General features: G+C 41.5%; 1 protein-coding gene across 6 annotated transcripts in view; it reads left to right on the top strand.

Moving 5' to 3' along the window:
- Positions 1-18,846, top strand: part of CUX1 (cut like homeobox 1) — a 284,672-nt gene that overhangs the window by 248,650 nt on the left and 17,176 nt on the right. For 5 of the 6 annotated variants that reach the window (XM_074890487.1, XM_074890488.1, XM_074890489.1 and 2 more), the window contains one exon: positions 2,138-13,757. The exons of the other annotated variant lie outside the window; for it this stretch is intronic. In XM_074890487.1, coding sequence (XP_074746588.1) covers positions 2,138-2,849 — 712 coding nt within the window. In that variant the 3' untranslated portion in view covers positions 2,850-13,757. Of the gene's footprint in view, positions 1-2,137; positions 13,758-18,846 lie in introns of those variants that run through there. 6 annotated transcript variants of the gene reach the window in all.

Genomic DNA, 18,846 nt, shown 5'->3' on the forward strand with positions numbered 1-18,846 from the left:
GAGGAATGCTATCTGGAATTTCCTAGCTGCTGTCACCAGTTCTTCTTTACCATAGGGATTTAATTACTGTGTTAATCAGGAGCCAGACTGGATTCCAGAAGCAACATATTGGGTGTGAATTCCAGGGATTTCTGCAGACATGAGCCTGTATTCTGCAGGGCTGTGGTCAGTGCTCAGTGAACATGTCATCCTTCAGTATGTTTCTGGAGCCGAGGTATTTTAAATGCCATGCAGGCACAAAGCTCTTACCCGTTTCCTCTCCTGACGTGGGGAATGTTACAGAAGCAGCGTGTTCTGGATCATTGTCCATGCAGGGAGATTATAGGCCTAAATAGAGGCTGATAATCGATGTTGCAGGATGCATGCAGTTAATGGTAATAGAGAATTAATGTTAGCACCTGTGGTCTTCTGTTAGGTGAATAATATTCTCTAGGGAAAATTTACAGACCCCTAAATCCCTCAAAAGTGTGGAGTCAACAAGTACTGCTGAAATACTCTGTTGCATTTCAAGTACATCAATAATAGCTTCAAAAGCAGTATTCAGATGATGTTCTGCATTTATCCCGATTTTTTTCCATTGTGTGCTGTCTTCCATAGTACACAAAGAGAAAAATGAAAAATCCGTACAGCCATCAGCATGGGGACAGCATTTCACTTGTGATGTACAAGACTCTTAGCAGTTCTCCCTGGCTAAAACCAAAAGTGTTACCTTCACTCTGAAAGACAAAGTTTTGCTAAACTCTCCCTGTGTTTGTAGTCTCATCCCTGACCACAGGTCATTGAGGCTCCCTCTTGGTTGCAAATTAGGACCTGAACAGTGGTCATAACCTCTCCTACTGATAGAGCAGTACAGAGGAGGAGTTAGTCTAGACACTAAGATTTTTTCACAAACTGTTCTGTACTTGTGAGAATATTGGAAGCTTCTAAACAGAGAAGGAAGAGGGAGGAAGGACCAAGTTAAATGGCAGAGGTAGTGTGTTTGGGATATTATTGCACACTTCAAGAAATAGGAGGCACACGGGGGCACGCCAGGCAGTTTTAACCCCACATGGAGTGCATTAATTCCCTTGAAATGCACTGCTTGCCTTGTCACTATTCATGTACTGAAATAGATTTTTTAAATAAAAAATGAGGCAGAAGTCCGGCTAGCTCATAGACTGACAACGTGTCAAAAGGCTGTGCTTCCCCAGAGCAGTTTCAGAACAACAGACTGTTTCATCTTCATTTCTCCTTGATGTCCAGGAGAACACCAAGGGGGTTGTCCAGGGGGTTGTCCAGATTTTTTCCTTGCTTGTTTTTTGTTTAGGCCAGCTGTGGTTCACTTCTAGTAGAAATCTGAATTGTCTTGTATGTACAAGCTGTTTTCTTCCGGATCTGCTAGGAATGTATTCATATTTTTAAAATCATCCCTTTTCTGGTCCAGTGTATTGTAAAGTTTCACCTTCCTGACGTCAAACTTACAGGGAATGGGAGACAGCAGAGCCTTTCTTCTGCATCCCTTAAACCACACCCAGTGCTGTAAAAATTGATCATACAATTATGAATGATGCTTAATTTAAACTTGCAGAAAAAAGGGAAGATGATGTGTCATTGGTTTTCACCAATCATTTTAGCACAAATTGATTATCTGCATAAAGTTTATACTTTTGCTTTATTTCATAATGCCTGCTGTGGTTACTAGAAGGGGCAGTCATCAGCATCAGATTTGCAATAAATACACAAAATCCTGGTTGAAGTCAGACTAACTAAACACTGCAGAAGTTACCAGAAATGGCTTATCTGCTCAAAATCCCGCCTGCAGCTGCCTGCCCTCCTGCCGTGCTGTGGAGGAGCCCCCAGGGCCGGCTGGGGTTTGTAGCCTGCATGCTTCTAGCACTGCAGGCTTTGCAGCAGGCATGTGGCCGGGGAAAATTAAATTAGAGCATCTTGACAATATTTCATGTTCTTCCAAATGCCTTTTCAGTCAGTCCTTTGGGTTTGAGGGTGTGAGCGCTTCCACTGGCCCGCTTGGTGCGGCTGTCCCATAGCCGAGGCAAATGGCCTCTTACAGAAGGGCGTTTTGAATGACAAATCGCGTAGAGCAGGGTGGCTCCGAGTGACCCCGGCAGACTCACCATCCCTCTCCCCTGTCTCCTAGGTCTCGCATCCGCCGGGAGCTGTTCATCGAGGAGATCCAAGCCGGAAGCCAGAGCCAGGCTGGGTCGAGCGACTCTCCTTCCGCCAGAAGCAGCAGGGCCGCTCACAGCTCCGAGGGAGACAGCTGCGATGGCGTGGACACGGAAGGCCCACCTGAAGGAAAGCCGAGTGGCCCGGAGGCGGATGAGTACAGCAATGCAACCACAAAGTCTCAGGGAGGGCCAGCGGAGTCGGCTTTCGAAGCGGGGGAAGAGGCACTGCAAGGCGCCAGGTCTTCGGAGAAAGCGGAGCCGTTCCAGGCGGAGAGCCTGGAGGACACCGACGACGAGGGCAGGCTCAGAGCACCACGCCAGAGCTCTCCGCCGGCATCGCAGCGCCCGGGAGAAGCTCTGGAGACACTGCCAAACTCTGCCACGGAAGGGGATGCCTCTACCTCAGCTGCCTCCACCTCAGTCCTTACAGGGGAGAGCTCCTACAAGTCAAAAGAAAGTTCAGAGAAAATCTCCAGTGTGCCAAGTACGAGCTCAACGCCGGCCACAGGCTCGCAGAAAGCCAACTCTCTTCAGAGCTTGTTTGGCTTCTCCGAGGCGGCGAGCTCCAGGAACACGCGAGACAGCTCCTTGAGGAAAAAGAAAGCGGCAAACTTGAACAACATCATCCACCGCTTGGAGAAGGCCGCGAGTCGAGAAGAGGCCGTCGAGTGGGAGTTTTGAGATTAAACTCGCCCAACTCTGGAGAGCTGGGAAGTGAAACTGGACCTCTACTGGTTTTATTGTGTTGCGCACTTAACCGCCCTGCGGGCCACAGGGCAAAAACGCCATAGGCCAAGGTGCATATAGAAAACAAAAAGGAGCGTTAAGCCCAATTTATGTTTGTGTTTTCGAGGAAGAAAACTGAAATGTGTAGTCAAGCTTTTTTGTACCCTGAAGTGTTTTTATTATTGCCCTAAGTGATTTCCACAATTTCTGGAATAACTCATACAGCTTTGCCTTGTGCCCTCCTCTTTGGTGTGGGCTTTAAAAAAAGAAAAACAGAAAAAAAAGAAAAAAAAAATCAAACCCACATATTAAAAGGGGGCTTTTTATCTGCCATCTAATGGCTACAGAGCGATAATACACTATTATCTTCTTAAACCAGGAAAAAAGGGGAGATTTTTCAAAAAAAAAGAAAAAAAAAGAAAGTTTTTTGTAGCTGTTCAGTTGCCACTAAGAGATTGCACAGTCAACCGACTCTAAACACACTAGTTTGGATTCCTACATATTTTCAAGAAAAGAAAAGAATCTTGTTGTTTGAAACTTTGAATTAAAAAAAAACCACATTTACTCCACATATTTTTTAACAAAACAAAAAAAGTCACATCAGGAAAATATCTTAATTTGTGGTAGCTGACTTAGTGTTTTCTTGTAAGTGAAATAGAATATTGACACGTAGTGCACATTGTTTCATAGCTTTAACTGATTCTGGTCTTTTGCAGACCAGAATTTGTTTAATACACTCCATTTTAGGCCAAATCAGGACAAAAAAAAAAAATCTGAATCTAGGTATTTTATAATCTGCTTTTTAACCTCTAACCACAGAGCACGCTGATCAGACCTCATATCTAGGAGGTTTAGGAGACAACTTAGAAACAGCATGTACTTGATCATTTCACTTGGTTCGTAGTGTACAGAATTTCCTTTCAGTAAAGACAGATCACTCAAAAAATGTTGGCCAGTAACATTTCAGCCTGCTACTTTCGGGATGTATTCCGTAACCCGAAATATTCAGCTTACCTGGAATCAATTAAAGTGTAGTTCACGTGTACGATTGCTGTCACACACCACTAAGAGGGGACTGGAGCTGCCTCAGATAGAGAACTTTTCCTGCTGTTGGTGGCCATTTACTGACTCTCTTCCCACCACAAGCACTGATTTTAAATACGTTTTAGTTGTGGGAAGCTTATTTTTGTGTGGATAAAGAGTACATGGCAATGACCAGACGGGCTCTTACCGGGACAGAAATAGCCCTGACTCCAAACCAAAACATTCATGCTCTTGAGTCCCAGTCTAGACCATTCTGCCCTGCAGAAATACAGCCTTTTTCCATTATTTTATGCACAGGTTAGGGCTGATCAAAGTACAAATCAAATTCTAACTTGTCTCTAACTCCTCCTGTTGTCTATATGTATATGCGTGAGCATAGAGGTGTGTGGAAGGATGCGTGTGCGTGAGTGTGTGCGTGCAATTTTATACGTCTGTGTATTTTCTTACGTACTTGTGCACACATAGAGTGCATTACTGCCACCTTTTTTCAATAAGCTGTTTTATCAGTTATGGCTTCTACAAGTTTGCTAATTTAGACTCCTTTATTGCCATATCTTTAAAACTAACAATAGATGATTTCGGAATATATATATATATAAATATATATATATATATAATTTTTTTTTGCTTATTTATAGGTGCTGTATTTTATTATCTGATTGTTAGGAAGGGATGAAAGGGGGCAAATATTCTTTAGAGGGATAGACTGCCGGCAGTATTGGGTATAATTTACAAGATGTAGTTGTCATACTGTATATTATTGATTGAAGACTTTTTGACCGTATTGTGTATCATTGAACTTTTGTCTTAGGTCAGCATCTTTTTGATGACACTTTAATGGTGCATTCATTACTTCTTAAGTTTAATTAATATTACTTTTCTGATTTTGGGGGAGGGAGGGATGGGGAGAGGAGTTCCGACTTTAAAGGTATGTTCCCAATATTACACCTCAGTGTGCTTGTATTAATTCATTAGTAGGATTTTTGACTGTAAGATGTGAAACCACATTTCTTGCATGATGTTTTAGAACTTATGTATTTCATTTACAGTCTCTTAACATGCAACAGCAGCACTTAGCGCAAGTTTTCACAAATTAAGAATCAGTACACTAAAATCAATCCTTTTCATGATTAAGAAAAGAAGGCTCTAGGAGGCTGAAAGGCAGGGATTTATTTCCGATTTTTACTGCTAGCTGTTTCAGGATACCTCCTTGGGTAACTGGGGACTTGTGATGCAAAACTAAAATTGAGAAGCAGAGAGAGCAACTGCCCCTTTCTGTGATGAGCTGAGGAGACAATTGGTAATAACAGACACCAGTATGTGAGAGCACGTGCTGGAAGCGATTACGGCTTCTTACCTGGAGTGCAGTCAGTCCGCGGGAACGGCCAGCGAGGGAAATAACCTGGTGAAGCAAAGTGTTACCTCTCTGTATCTGTACAATGTCCTGGTTTGACTTACAAAGCACAGCTCCACTGATAAATGCACGTCCTGGTAAAAATACACATACCTTAATACAAGTCATAACAAGGTGCGTCTTCAGCCAAGAAGCAAAACTTCTGACTAGAAGATGCAGATATTCTCTTACGTTCTTTGTTTTTTTCCTTTGTTGGTGTTTGGTTCAGGTTGGGTTTTTTTAATGAATTCTAGGCAATACACTTGCCAGTCTATTCCTACTGTCCTTGTCTGCTGATTTGAGATCAGGTGCTTGATGCAGTCAAGTGGTTACACTCGGCTTTCTTGATAGTGAGGGTTTTTTTCTGTTTGATGATTTCTTTAAAATTAATATTCCCCAAACTGTTCTTGTGCCTGTGTCTATATGATTGCATTCCATGATGCTTACTGAGAGCTCTGGCTGCATTATATGACAGCAGAACTGTATTCACAGGTTGAACGCAAATGCAGCACTTAAGGTCAATCTCTCTTCTTAATAAGCAATACGTAAGTGCCTTGAAACTTATATCTTTTCTTTTTTCCTGTTTATTTTTGTTTTGCTTTTCAAGTTTCCACTAGTTCTTTAAGATTCTTTAGCGTCTGCCCAGTTTTAAATGCTGTAATGATTTTTAAAAAGCGTATCTGTAGCTTGCCCTAGAGGTCTTTCTTTTATAACACTAACTGTTAATTCTAAGTTCCATTATTACATTTGAATCATGTAATTTTGCTGGATAAAGACAGCATTCATAAGTCAGAAGTCACTCCATCCTGCCGAGGGTTGTCATTGGTATCTATTATAAAATTAATCAAATAAAATGCTGTCAGTATTTCCTATATTTTTGGCACTTTATTAATGGCTTAGCTCCTTTTGTTGTTTCCTATTTAATGATCTGCGTTGAATGTGGATTAGCCTGCTGAGATGCTGTTGAGGTGACCCAGGCCATCCTGCCGGGAGTCACTTTGGGTTCCTTGGTGACCCCAGATTTAAGGGCACGGGCAGACGAACACCCTCAGAACGAGCTCGTAGAGTTTAAGTGATGTTCCCAGCTCTTTGTTCCCGGTTTTAGCCAAGGTCACGGCTGCTTTTCTGTTTCAGTGGAAAGTAAAATGGATTAGCTTGAACTACTGCTGAGATTCTCTTGTTGGAGATGAGTTACCTACTGGCTTTCCAAACTGGCGGAGACCTCCCTGGTTTAGAGACTGAACTTCAGCAACACTGAAAGATTTTGGCTATATTTCTGATCAAGTGCAGCATTTGGAAGTAATGCTTTTAGGAAAATGTGTATTGGAATAAATTTTTTTTACTTAATTAAAAGAAAAGGATAAAAAGTTGGAAGAGAAGAAAAGCCAAAGAGTAGCACGGTGGCTTTTTACCCTCTTGGGTCAATGATCACACAGAAGGGAGAAGGAGAAGGCATTACTCAGGCACGTGTGACTTGGGGCTCATCTCACGGGGCAATCGTTCTGCAGAGCGTGGCAACAGAACCCTTGCTGACGTTTCTTTTCTTGATGGGTAAAAGAACAGGCAGTTTTCAGAAAATCTGTAATGCCAGAGTCTGTTTTTTCCTGAAGTTCTTTAAAAGCATTTTTATTTTCTCTTTCTGTTTCCAGTTCCATGCTCTTACTAAAGCTGTAGATGAAGGGTCCAGGCTATTTTAACAGAAATACCTTTATACTGCAGTTAAAATTGTCGATTTTTCTCTCTGGATGGTTAGGGAAGGAAAAAAGTGTAGTACTTTGCTAAAAGCAAGGGAAGAGTATCCCTTGGCAGAGGGGTCATTCAGTGGGATTGCCAATACAATTCCATTTTTGAGGATACAAATTTCAGACAATAGAATTGCACATGTTTTTTGACAGAAGTGCATTTAATTACAATTGCTGTTGATGCCATAATATTTGACCATTTTATTTATTCATCTGTGAGATGCCTATAAATAGAAGCACTCTTTAAAGGAACCTGTATCAGTGCACTCTGCCCATATCATGAATTAGTAAGTCCTTGCTGTAATGGGAAAGATCTATCTTACAGTTAAAAAGAAAAATATGTATGTGCCTTTCTCATTAGGTGAAAGATCTCTGCATTATTTTTATGTAACTTGTTCATATGGGAATGCTGTAGAGAAGGGGTTTGATGAATACAACAGAATTCTATGCAATATTCTCTGATCCAATTACTTAAAAGTTGCTATTTTCAATCCTTTAATGGGAGAAAAAGTAAGTTAGAGTAGTGCATCATTCTGGTGGTAATTGAAACTACAAAGCTGATAAATTCACCTAAAATAGGACTGAGGGAAATCTGACAAAATAATGTAATGAAACAATGGAAAATGCTAACAGTGATTGCAGTCCCCACTAGCACAGCTGCTGTCAGAATTCTGTCATTTTCCATCTTAAAATCATTAATTTCAAGTATTCTTAAAATGTACATTAAATAAAAATGCTCCTGGCAAAAACAGGGCAGGTTAGAAACAGGGAAAAAAAAAAAAAAAAACCAACATTGTTACCATATATAAATTATGAGAATACATGAAAAAAGTAATTGGTTTTGAACACTTCTTTGCACTTAAATCCAAAATAGTTTATTTAAACTGAAATGTTGCAGTAATCTGGACCAGTGCCTTTAGCAAGGTTGCAAAGAGATCAGTAATCTTAGCAATTTGTTGCAAACCAAAAGTGGTGACATTTTAACATGCAGATGGAGGGCACTATTTTTGCTTGATTTGTGTCTCTTTCTAACAAGTGAGTTTCTTAAATTATCTCTTCTTTCTTCTTCACCCAGTGTACGTATCCTAGGATATTGTCTCTCTTAAAGCTACTGTGTGTGGCTGAGCTGTGAGCATTTCTTGAAGACTTATCAGAAGCACAGGAGGAGAAGAAGAAAAGTTGGTTCTTAGGTGGGGGCTGGATTTAACGTTAACTAAAACCAAATGAAATCTTTCCTGTGAGTGCGTGGCAGTTTTGGCCCTGATGAGACAAGCTGCTCGTAGCCTCGTATTCCTAAATTTAACTCGCACAGATAAAACAAACAGCTGCAAAGCAGTATTCAGTTCACTCATACGTTGGCCTGTTACTTTCCCCTCGCACTTTCTGCTGTCCCACTGTTCGAACATCAACATTTCCTTTGTATTGCATATACAATCAACTTTTTAAAAAAAGAAAAAAAAAATACTTTAAAGTTCTGTACAAACGATAGACTTTTTTTCCCAGCAGTTTAAAATGTTGCTGGATGGTTTTAAATTGCAAGGAGAATCACTGGTATGGAAAGCACGAGATCTGAATTTCTTCTCTGGCTCAACCTTCTTAGTTTGAAAAGTCTCTCCCCGTCTCCTTTATGGGATATATTGACTATGCCATATATAAAATATAATTAATAATGAACTTTATAGCAAGAAAAGCCCTTTATGCTATGCCTAGGGACTGATTTGTCCTACATGACCAGGTCATGTACTATACCCTACCCTATTAATATGCAAGGATAAAAAGTTTTTATGCTCTGAAGGTGAAATTTATCCTTTTGGAGAAGGTTAGCGTTAGGTCTGTGCACTTAAGTTTTCAAAAAGCCTTAAAAACAGGTATGTAAGTGGTGCCATCTCTCTCCTCAGGGATGATTTCCTCCCCAGCCAAGTGGTACTGTGGCATATTGAATACAGGTTATTAGTTGTAAGGTCATTTTCCAGTCATTCATTGAACTTTATTAGTGAGCCTCCTCACCGGCATCCACCGGTACAGCCAGGGACTGATGGAGGCGTCATGCCTGCTTTTTCCAAAACCTGGGCACTCTGTCTCAAACCCAGAGGCCTTGGCTGTCTGTGAAGTCTGCGTTTCTGCAACTAAATAGTGAATGGAGAAAAACCTGATCTGATTCCTGGGCCTGATTTTCATTGCTATTCACAAACATGTTCTGGCACTAAAGTGCATTAAAAGGAAATGCCTTCTTTTAAAAAATTAGTAAGATTCTTGTGTTTTTCCTTGTCCAGCTATTCTATGAAGGAGAATTGCTGCCATTTTTCAAGCTTGCTTTACTCACAGTGATGTTAGTAGATTTTTGCCACAGTTCTGTAGATTTCTTATTATTAAGACTGTTGGTTTCATAGTATCATTTCAGTTTCTTTATATTTTGAAACAGCCAAGTGCAGAGTATAACTGAATTCTTAACCATAATGAAATAGTGCAGGAAGCAGTACAGCAAAAGTAGATGCCTAGAGTCCCCATGACGTCACGTCTTTGACTTCTTGTTTGAATTTTAGAGGTATTTGTACTATGTAGTACAGTCTTCATCCAAAGATCCTTGGAAATGGAGAGTCGTGCCAGGAATTTCCTGCTGTTATGGTGACATACCTGCTTTTTGCATAGTTACTGTGTAATTCTGTGGTAATGTTCATAACAGCGCAATCTCTCTATTGATTACAAGAATAGTGACATTAAGTTGCGTTATCCTCTTCTGTCTATGCGGGTAATTAATATGCATTCTTAGGAGTTGTTAAATGTGTGTATATACATGATTCCGGTATGGAAAAGCCCCTCTGTCTATGTAGTATTTGTGTGCTTGGTCTTAATGGTGCAGTAGAATTGCTACAGCCAAATTCATGAAATCATTTTGGGGCGTAGGTGAATGAGGGCTTAAAACCAATATGTATTTTAATGCGTAGAGGATGCCGTTCCCACTTGTCAGATAAGTGCCCTGTTATAAAGAGGGGATTAGCCATCTGAGAGATTGGATTGTTTGAGATACGTGGGTTTAGCTAACAAGGAGGGGGAAGATCACGTTCAGAATACATAAAAATAATTCCAAGGGTCTGAGATGTGCAAAAGCCAAGTAATTTGAAAGGGTCAAACCTCGTCTGCAACATCCTGTAACAGTTGGTCTGTGGGTTTTGCTTCTATGTGACCTGCAGGAAGGTAACATGCCAGATATTTGCACATGTAAAATACACTCTATCTATGTACTGCGGGAAGATGAGCAGTAAAGACATGTTTAAAACAATCACAAAACCAGCTGACCAGTAAATTAAGCCAAGTATCAAATTAAAGCAAGCAGTTCATTCTTGCTCTCCCTAAGCTGAAAATTCAAGTATTCTTAGGAATGAGATAGAAATTCTCTGTTATGCAGTTATTAGAAGGCGAGCGTCTGTGTTTTCAGAAGAAATACAACTCGGCACTTGACTTGCTCTGAAGTACAATCTTATCTCCAAGTAACTACAAATATGTTTTCTACAATCAGTCTTTCAATCAGACTTCTCTGGCTTTTGTTAGCTTACATTAGACCCTTAGTGCTATTTTGATGTATTATTTGTATGTGGGTAAATTATTACTAGCTTTAAAAATGTTTCCAAAGTACCTAGTTACCTCTGGATGCTGGTACAGACTATACAGGTTGTACTTAAGCATCTAGTTCGTAAAGGAGGTGTGCGGGGAATAAGCAAGGTCACATCTGTATCGTACTTTCTTTTTCCTTGATCAGGGCTTCCATTTCCTTCTCGTCTCCTCTAGAGAGAGATCATGGATCTTTTTTTTTTTTCTGTAGGGGAAAGATTTTAGTTTAGCTTAAAATTCTTTTATTTTCATTCAGTAAGCATGTCATCCAAATCCTGTAACCACATTTCCCATTTTTAGTTTTTGCTACTTTCCTAAAATTTGCTATTTAACAAACTTTCTGTACTTGGAAAGCTATGTGCCTTATTTCCTAATCTCTTTGTGGAGAATAATCTCTAAAGCACAGTGATCTAGATTGCAGCATTCACAGCCACTTTTCATTTGGGGGGGGGAAGCAAACACCAATCGAGGAGCGTTTCAGTGGCCCAACATGAGTTGCCCCTTTGCTAACGAGCACTTCAAACACTGTGCATTAAGTCTTTGTGCAATAGAAATTCTCGTTCTGCATTTGGAGGTTTGTGTCGCAGCTGCCAAACGCAGGCGAGCGCGAGCTCTAATTTAGGAGAATTCAGGTTCCTGGGGAAAAAAACAATACATATCCCTCGGGGTTGGCTCCAGCGGCACGGTGGGGTCTCGGGTTGGAAGGTCCACCATCACCCGGCAGCGTTCATGCTTGTAAGGCTCAATCTCACCCGGCGTACTCGTAGGTCTGTCAGCATTCAAGAAACGCTTGTGGACTTCAGCCATCGCTAACGGCGACCGTGTCCTTCTGTGCCATTAGTAATACATGCTGTCTTCATTTCCCTGCCCAGAGCCGCATTGTCTCTGGATGGCGAGGCACTGTAAAGTCATTCCAGTCTTAATTTGCTTTTGTAAAGAACAGGCTTTCACCCACCAGCATCCTCAGCCCTTACCAGCGCTTGTGTGTTATTTTTCAAGCTTGCTCTCTCTACAGCATCATAAGGTGAAATATATAAAGGTGGTTTGTAATTAGGAAAACAATCTAATATTTCCTATTTATGAGATTAATTTTAACAGTTTCTTTTTTGAGGTTTGTTTTTGTTTGATATAAACACAACAGGAGTATATATATCCCCTAAACAGACGTTGGAGAAAGTTTGGGCTATCCTGGCGATGGAGCGGGGTGGTTGTCGGCTTGTTGTAGTATCCATATCATTGTGCCCCTGTTGTGTTTCCTAGAGCAATCATTTTTAAAAAAAAAAAAAAAAAAAAGTATTTTATCTAAATGCCTAATAAATAATATTATTTAAATAGTTTTAAAATAATTTAGGACTGAGAATAAGAAGCCTCAGTTGTGAGAGAAGAGACTTAAAATATACAGAGAGAGAAAATACCCTTAGCCTCCTAGAGCCTCTACTGAGAATTTCATGAAGATGCAGTGCCCCTTTGTCAAAGTACATTGTGATTTACTCAAGAGTGTTCATTTAAAATGAGAGACTGGTTTCCTGTGATGTTCATCTTTGTTGGCATATATTTGAATTTCTGAATTCAGAGCTGATTTTCTTCTCATTCAAAGTTGGTCAAGGAAAAAAAAAAAAAAAAAAAAGAAAAAAAAAACCACCTTGTGCAGCAGCAACTTTTCCTGGTGTGAACTCTGGAAATACACATTGTGAATTGATCTTTGTCACGGAGGAGTCATTTAGTTTTCTTGCAGTGTCGAAACACGTTCAGACAGGCTTTCCCTGGCTAGGTAACGCTTCACGAGCGAGCGAGAGAAAAGCTGTATAAGCCAAACTAAAAAGTATTGTGCTAAAAATTGCCCCTGCTCGTTGTAGGGGAGCGTATGTCTGCACGAGGGACGACGCAAAGGGCCTCCGGTCAGCACCGAACCAGCCGGCCCCGCAGTAAAACCTGACAGTGGGCAGAGACGGAAGGTGCTGAGCTAGTTGCAGGGCACATCACCACTTCTGTGGATTTGGAAGCAAATTTGCACTTTGCCTTTCGAGGGTGTCCCACTAAAAACCATCAGATGAATTTCCCACGCGAGGTTCTTTCCTTCTGGCATAGTCTGAAAGAAAAAAAAAAAAAAATACAAAAAAAGCCCTACGGTAACTATTGGATAACCTCTGCAAAACAAAAAGGTTGTTCCTGTCAGAATACTCTATGCATTTCTGTGTTGAAAAACGTTTTCTGCCGTTCCTTTTCCAAAAGCGGGCACCGCGCGCCCCACTCGCTGGAAATGCTGCGAGAATGTCAAGTGTACGAATTTGGACGTTAATTCCAAAGCAGATGGAGGCTGGCTGGGGGGGGGGGGCGGGGGGGGATGTTCTTTTTTTTTTTTTTTTTAAGTTGTTTCCCTCATGTCCCTTTTCATTTTTTTATTAAAAATTAACTCTTTGCATTTGTGCAATAACTACTTGCCATGATAATGGGCAGACCTTTGAAATGCCCCGACTACTAACACAGCACAAGATGAACTCAAACAGAAAGTGGTGTACTTTTTCCTGAGAACTTTTTTTTTTTTTTTTAATAATAAGCTCAGTTTTTACCCCAGTGTATTGTGGTGTCTTACATTTTTAGCAGTATTTTATATTTTTTTCTGTAACGCACTAAGTCTTAGATGTTTTTAGAGCTTGTTTGTTATATTCACAATCACAGATTTAAAAAAAAAAAAAAAGATCCTCACAAAGACCCAATTGACCAAAAAAAAAGTGTCATTTTTTTGTACAAGTAGCTTTGAGAAGCCCACATTGTGTTGCTGTGACTCATCTTTTGTAACATTTTATTTCTTGGTATTTGTTTAAACATAAAAGTAAGAGTTTATATGGCTGGCAGTAGCAGGGCAGCGCTCCCTCCGTCAGCAGAATGGCATTGTTTCTTCTGTCTTTGTTTGGTTAGCCATATAATGTTTGTTCTCAGCACTGTACAACGGTCCCTATATGATATGGAGAAGCAATATCACTGTATGAAACTCACACGATGTATTATTATTATTATTATTCACTAGCACCCTAGGTGTGATAATTGAAGTAAATATCTTTTATACAAACACAATTACGCGTGGGCTGTCTTTATTAACGTGAGACCTGAGTCCAAGCAGCAAACATTTACATTGGTGGTTCTGTTTCTGTGATGTCCAGGGGAACGAAGGGCCTAGGTTTGGTGGGGATTAATTTTGTGCGGGGGAGGAAAATTTCCTTTTTGTCTTATCAATTTCGGGTGGCGGGGGGGGGAATGCTTTCAATACCTTGAATATTGAAGTGTCAGATTTCGAGACTGTATCTTTTTTTCAGTGAAATTCAAGTGTGACAATTCCTGCTGCAGTCAGTGGGAGGTGGACACCTGGCTTCATGGATAGAAAAGATGTATTTTGGGTCTGAGACTGCAGGGGGGATTGTTTTGAGCACCATAACAATATATTAGCTGATTTTAAAAAATTAAAGACATTGAGGTCAGAAATGGTTTAGATTCAAAAATGAAAATGTAAAAGAATTTTCCCAGGTATTTGGCTCACTTTATTTTTACACATACTTCATATAAATTCCTCTTCTGGTGCCTTATGAGATGTTGTTCCTACAAATATACTCAGTATTTACAAGAGTCTAGAATTTGAAGTTTGGTAAGGAACAGATGTTGTAATCCATGAGTGGAATTATATTTTAAAAACTAGTAGAATAAATCTAGCTTGGATACTCTGGGTTTCAGGTAGAGCGTGTGTGTGTGTGCGCTTGCCTGTGCGCTGCTGTTTCACCTGGCGTGCTCTTGTCTGGTTTTTGCATTGTGAATTGGAGGTTATTTTGAGCAACTTACATTTATTTACATTGCCTCCTGCAGTACATATCTTATATATTTGTCCTACCAGGCTGTAAGCTCATGTGGTGTGTACCTCCTTGTAGGCAGTTTCCTGTTGATGAGCGTATGTTCAGCCTGACATGAGGAGTTTTGGAGGGCCAGGCTGGAATTTTGCTGTAGTTCTGTCCCAAAAATGGATCTAGCTGGCTGTCCTGGAGAGCAGGGAGTCAGGCTGGGCTCTCCCAGCACGCTCCCTCCCTTCTGGCCGCTGCTGGGATCCATCCGGCTGGTGCCACGCTCAGGTGCCCTGGTGCCGTGTGGCCAAGTCAGTGTTTGTGTTCAATACGTGTCTCTGCCATCTTTAGCTTGGATTAGTTCTGCAGGAGTAGGTGGGATATTCTTCAAATTGTATCAAAAATGATATTTAATGCCTTCATTTCTTTATAAATGTGTGTTTTCTGCTCTTGAAACATCTGTGACAGGTTGTTCCACGTGATGTAAAGGTTCTAGGTTTAACACTTGGGGTTTTTTCCCCTACTTTTTAACGACTGGTCAAACTGTTGATTGCTATAGATGGCATTATCTTGTATCATTTACCCTAATTATTTTAAGCTTGATACTAAACATCTACACTTTAAAAGCGCTATGACTCAAGTTGGTTAATTTATATATTTATAACCTGCATTTTTCTTTAGGTACGGTGGTATCAGCATTGAACTACTAAAATCACACGCATGGTCATAAGCAAAAGATGCATTATACTTGCAAAAGCACAGACCTGGTTCAGAAGAAGCTGGAGAGGGTTCATTGTAGCTCAAAAACATGCATCCAGAGTAAAACCAGGCTGGCCTCTCAAGCCTAAATCTCCACAAGTTTATTTCTGGGAAATTAGGAAGGCAACCAAAACCATTAGTCCGTCTCAGAAGGCAGGAGCAGATTCTTATGGTCTTCCATGGAGATAGTTGCATCTTCCGTGATAGCTTTATCGGGAGCCCTTCAAAAGGATGTCAAAGATGCCCTTTTCAGAAGCGTATGCTGTGTGTTCCCATAGACCCTTACTGGTCAGCACTGGGGCATACCTGTATGTCACCACTGTGCCTTGCGGTAAATACCCAGTAAATACTGGAGTTAGATGCTGTAGCAAGGGTGAGGTTTTACATAGGAAACATTACAGGCATTTGCTGAGTTAAGGGGAGAAATCCTTCTTTGTTGTGTCCTTAGGTGCAGGAATAAATTAGCAGCCAGTGAGCCCCTCAGTGCCACAGGTACTGGCCATGGGCCCACTCCTGCCCCACAGTCGGCGAGAGGGAGTTTGTCTTTCAGGGGGACGGGGGGTATTTTTTCACATGACATCTTGTTCCTGCCAGATAAGGACATACTGTGAGCAGCTGACGTGGTGCTTTTGGGCCCCACTTCTTTCCATTTTGAACTGCTATCATTTTCTTCTAAGTATTTCTATTTTAATGGAAGTGGTGAAGAAATTGTGTACTTGCCAACTGAGGGCTTCAGAAAACATGATTTGATTACAGTACAGTATTTTATTTTCTTTTTGCTACAAGCTATGGGAAACTGATAAGAAAATTCAAACTGTTTTCTTGAACTCTTCCTAGTTACCCATGTAATTATCTTAGTACCCTTGGAAATAATCCCTTCTTCTACGAAATCTCTATCCTTACAGGGTGAATTTATTAAGCAGTACTGTGTTTCTTTGCTGGGGGCTGTTTATTTTGGAGTAGCTGGGCCAGGAGGAAAGGGAAGGAGAAATTCTTCAAACCTTCCCTTCCCAGCAGGCCCTCAAATTTGAAAAGAAAGGGGGAAAAGGAGGGGGGGGAGCAGAAATCTTGCCTGCACCTCCTCTGCCAGCAACTGGCAGAGAAACCCAGAGAGCTGAGTAGGGAGGTGCTGCAGGGCAGGCACTCCTCTCGCTGCAGTTGGGTAGCTCATTTTGCTCTCCCCCAAGGCCGCTCTCACTGATGTATCCAAGGGCACTGATGAAAAGGGCTGCAGGGGACTCGAAGAAGGATGCTCGTGTGTTGTAATGAGCATGGCAGCTAGGGTGAGAGGCCTCTTCCCTGTGATCCCAACCTTCTGTCACTTGGGTAGATGAAGTCTCAAATTTTGTCCTCAGGGTGTTGGATGTGACCTGGTTTCTACTCTCTCTATTTTTTCTTGTCTTTTTGGCAGCACATGGAAGTAAAAATGAGAAGCGTTGTTCTTGCTGCCTTCACTGGTGCCAATCCCAGCCCCTGCTGTCTAGGACTGCACATCTTCTGCATACATCCCCGAAGGATGTCACTGAGGGTTCTTGATGTCTTCCTCTACAGCCTCTATGTCTCTAGAGTACCCTCATCAGTCCATTCCTGGAGCTTTTCCAGGACTGGTAACTGTGGCTAAAGACTAGGGAGATTGTGCTAGGAGTTGCAGATGGCTTTTAGAGATACTGTCAGTCCTTTTCTTCTTCATCTGCTTGCTTTCATCACCCTTTTAGAAAGCTTTCAGAAGGTCTGCTCAGAGAATAATCTTGTGGCAGGTACAGAGATGATAAACAAGAACAGCCTGATTGCTACCCATAAGCAACGTTGCAGGCTGAGGTGATTCCCCGACTAACATAATCCAGGCATTCTGGCTACTTGGGTGCTCTCAGAGCTGACCAACCCTTCCTCCTTCCCTGGAGATTTCTAGAGACGTTGCTTTAAAACCCAGTTCTTGTGTGACTTCCGTAGTGGTGAGATCTCTGGAGCACTTGATCTACAATATATTTGTTCACTCTGGGGAGATTCCTGGAAGAATATACGTCCTTTGGGTGATGGTGATTTTTCATTGCCTTATGTGAGGTGAGGTGGACCTCAGCAAATGGCTCAGCTGGGCTTTTGCACTACAACCTGCTCTTCAGCCTTTACCTCTGAACAGATTTGCACCTCAGAGGACACTGCTAGATTTGAGAGACAGAGCTCTGATGCCTTGTAGAATGTTCAATCATCCCCTGCCTGTTTCTCAGCCTCCTGGCAGCTCGCAGCAATGGTGGCCCCAAGGAAAAGGCTTTGCATAAAGTTAGGCCAGACTGAATCACTCCCACACAACTCTGGACCGTGCAGAAATGCTGTCCCACACTATCAAAAGGTCAAGACAGAACTAGAACCATTGAGATGTACAACACTGAAAGGCCTTTGGCAACCTTCCTGTTGCAGGAAGCATTTTGGCTCAGATCTTTCTTCCTTGGCATCTTCATAGATAAAAAAGAGGACAGAGAAAATCACCTGGTTCATCCAGGATTGAATCTGCAGTGTATAGACTGCGTCCCCTTCACCCCTTCAGCTACAAAGCATGGAGTCATCTCCCTTTGATTCTCCTGGAATGGGAGCAGGACTTTGGGCAATAACAGAACTGCCTTTTTCAAACTTCCTTAAAAGCTAAATGCCAAGTATTTCAAGAGCCTGAAATTGTGCCTTAGTTTATATATAAACCTGAGAGCTCTGGCATCAGGAAGAACCAGAGGTAAGAGTTTGTTGGCTTGAAAAGGCTCATGGGAGAAAGATGCCAAAAAGCCTTGGCACTTATTTCTGCATGGGGAAGAACGACAATTTCAACTTCTAAGTAAATTGTTAATGACAGCAACCTGGTCATTAACCGGAGTGGCCCAACATGGGGAAAGGTGAACGCACTGGAAAAATCAAAGGGCCCATGGCAGACCCAGTTTCCTGCTTTTTCCTTTGGCTCCCGCTCCTCGTCCTGGCGCGCTCAAACACCAGTGTTTGTGTTGAGCGAGTCTCCAGCTTTGTGCCTGGGTTTCTCAGCCTTCATGTCAAGGTGCTCCAAGTTATCTTACCATCATCTTCCTTCCAGTCAATAAAATAGTCTTAAAGCCTTTGAAGTAGTGGGTTTCAATGCACTTCAGTTGACTTCTGAGAGGATAGTTTTTCAAAGAAAGCTTCTAGCATGCCACATCACTTCTCTGCTTGTTTTCTTATTTTTTTACAATTATGTAAATCCAAGGAGGCCAGACAGTAATGGAGGGAGATTAAAAAGTTACCATAAGGCAAATCAGGGTGTGAACTTGCAGAGCGTCAGCTAATTTGCAGTAACTGCCCATGTGTGTGCTCCTACCGTGCAGATCCCTTCAGCAATACCACTTACCTCTCATTTCCTTCGGGCTCAGAGGATGCACATGAGCAGTTACTCCACTCTCATGGATGTGTAGCAAGTTACAGCCTATCTCACCCCAAGGTGATTTATTCATCTGTCTGTATCCTCAGTAATCAAGCCACCATCTTATGGAGAGATTGCCTCTCATTTATTTATGTCTGGCCTTATAACTTCAAACTAAGTTGCTAGTATGTCTTAATTTTCTCCA

Source organism: Strix uralensis, chromosome 20, assembly GCF_047716275.1.
Source record: "Strix uralensis isolate ZFMK-TIS-50842 chromosome 20, bStrUra1, whole genome shotgun sequence".
NCBI lineage: Eukaryota > Metazoa > Chordata > Aves > Strigiformes > Strigidae > Strix > Strix uralensis.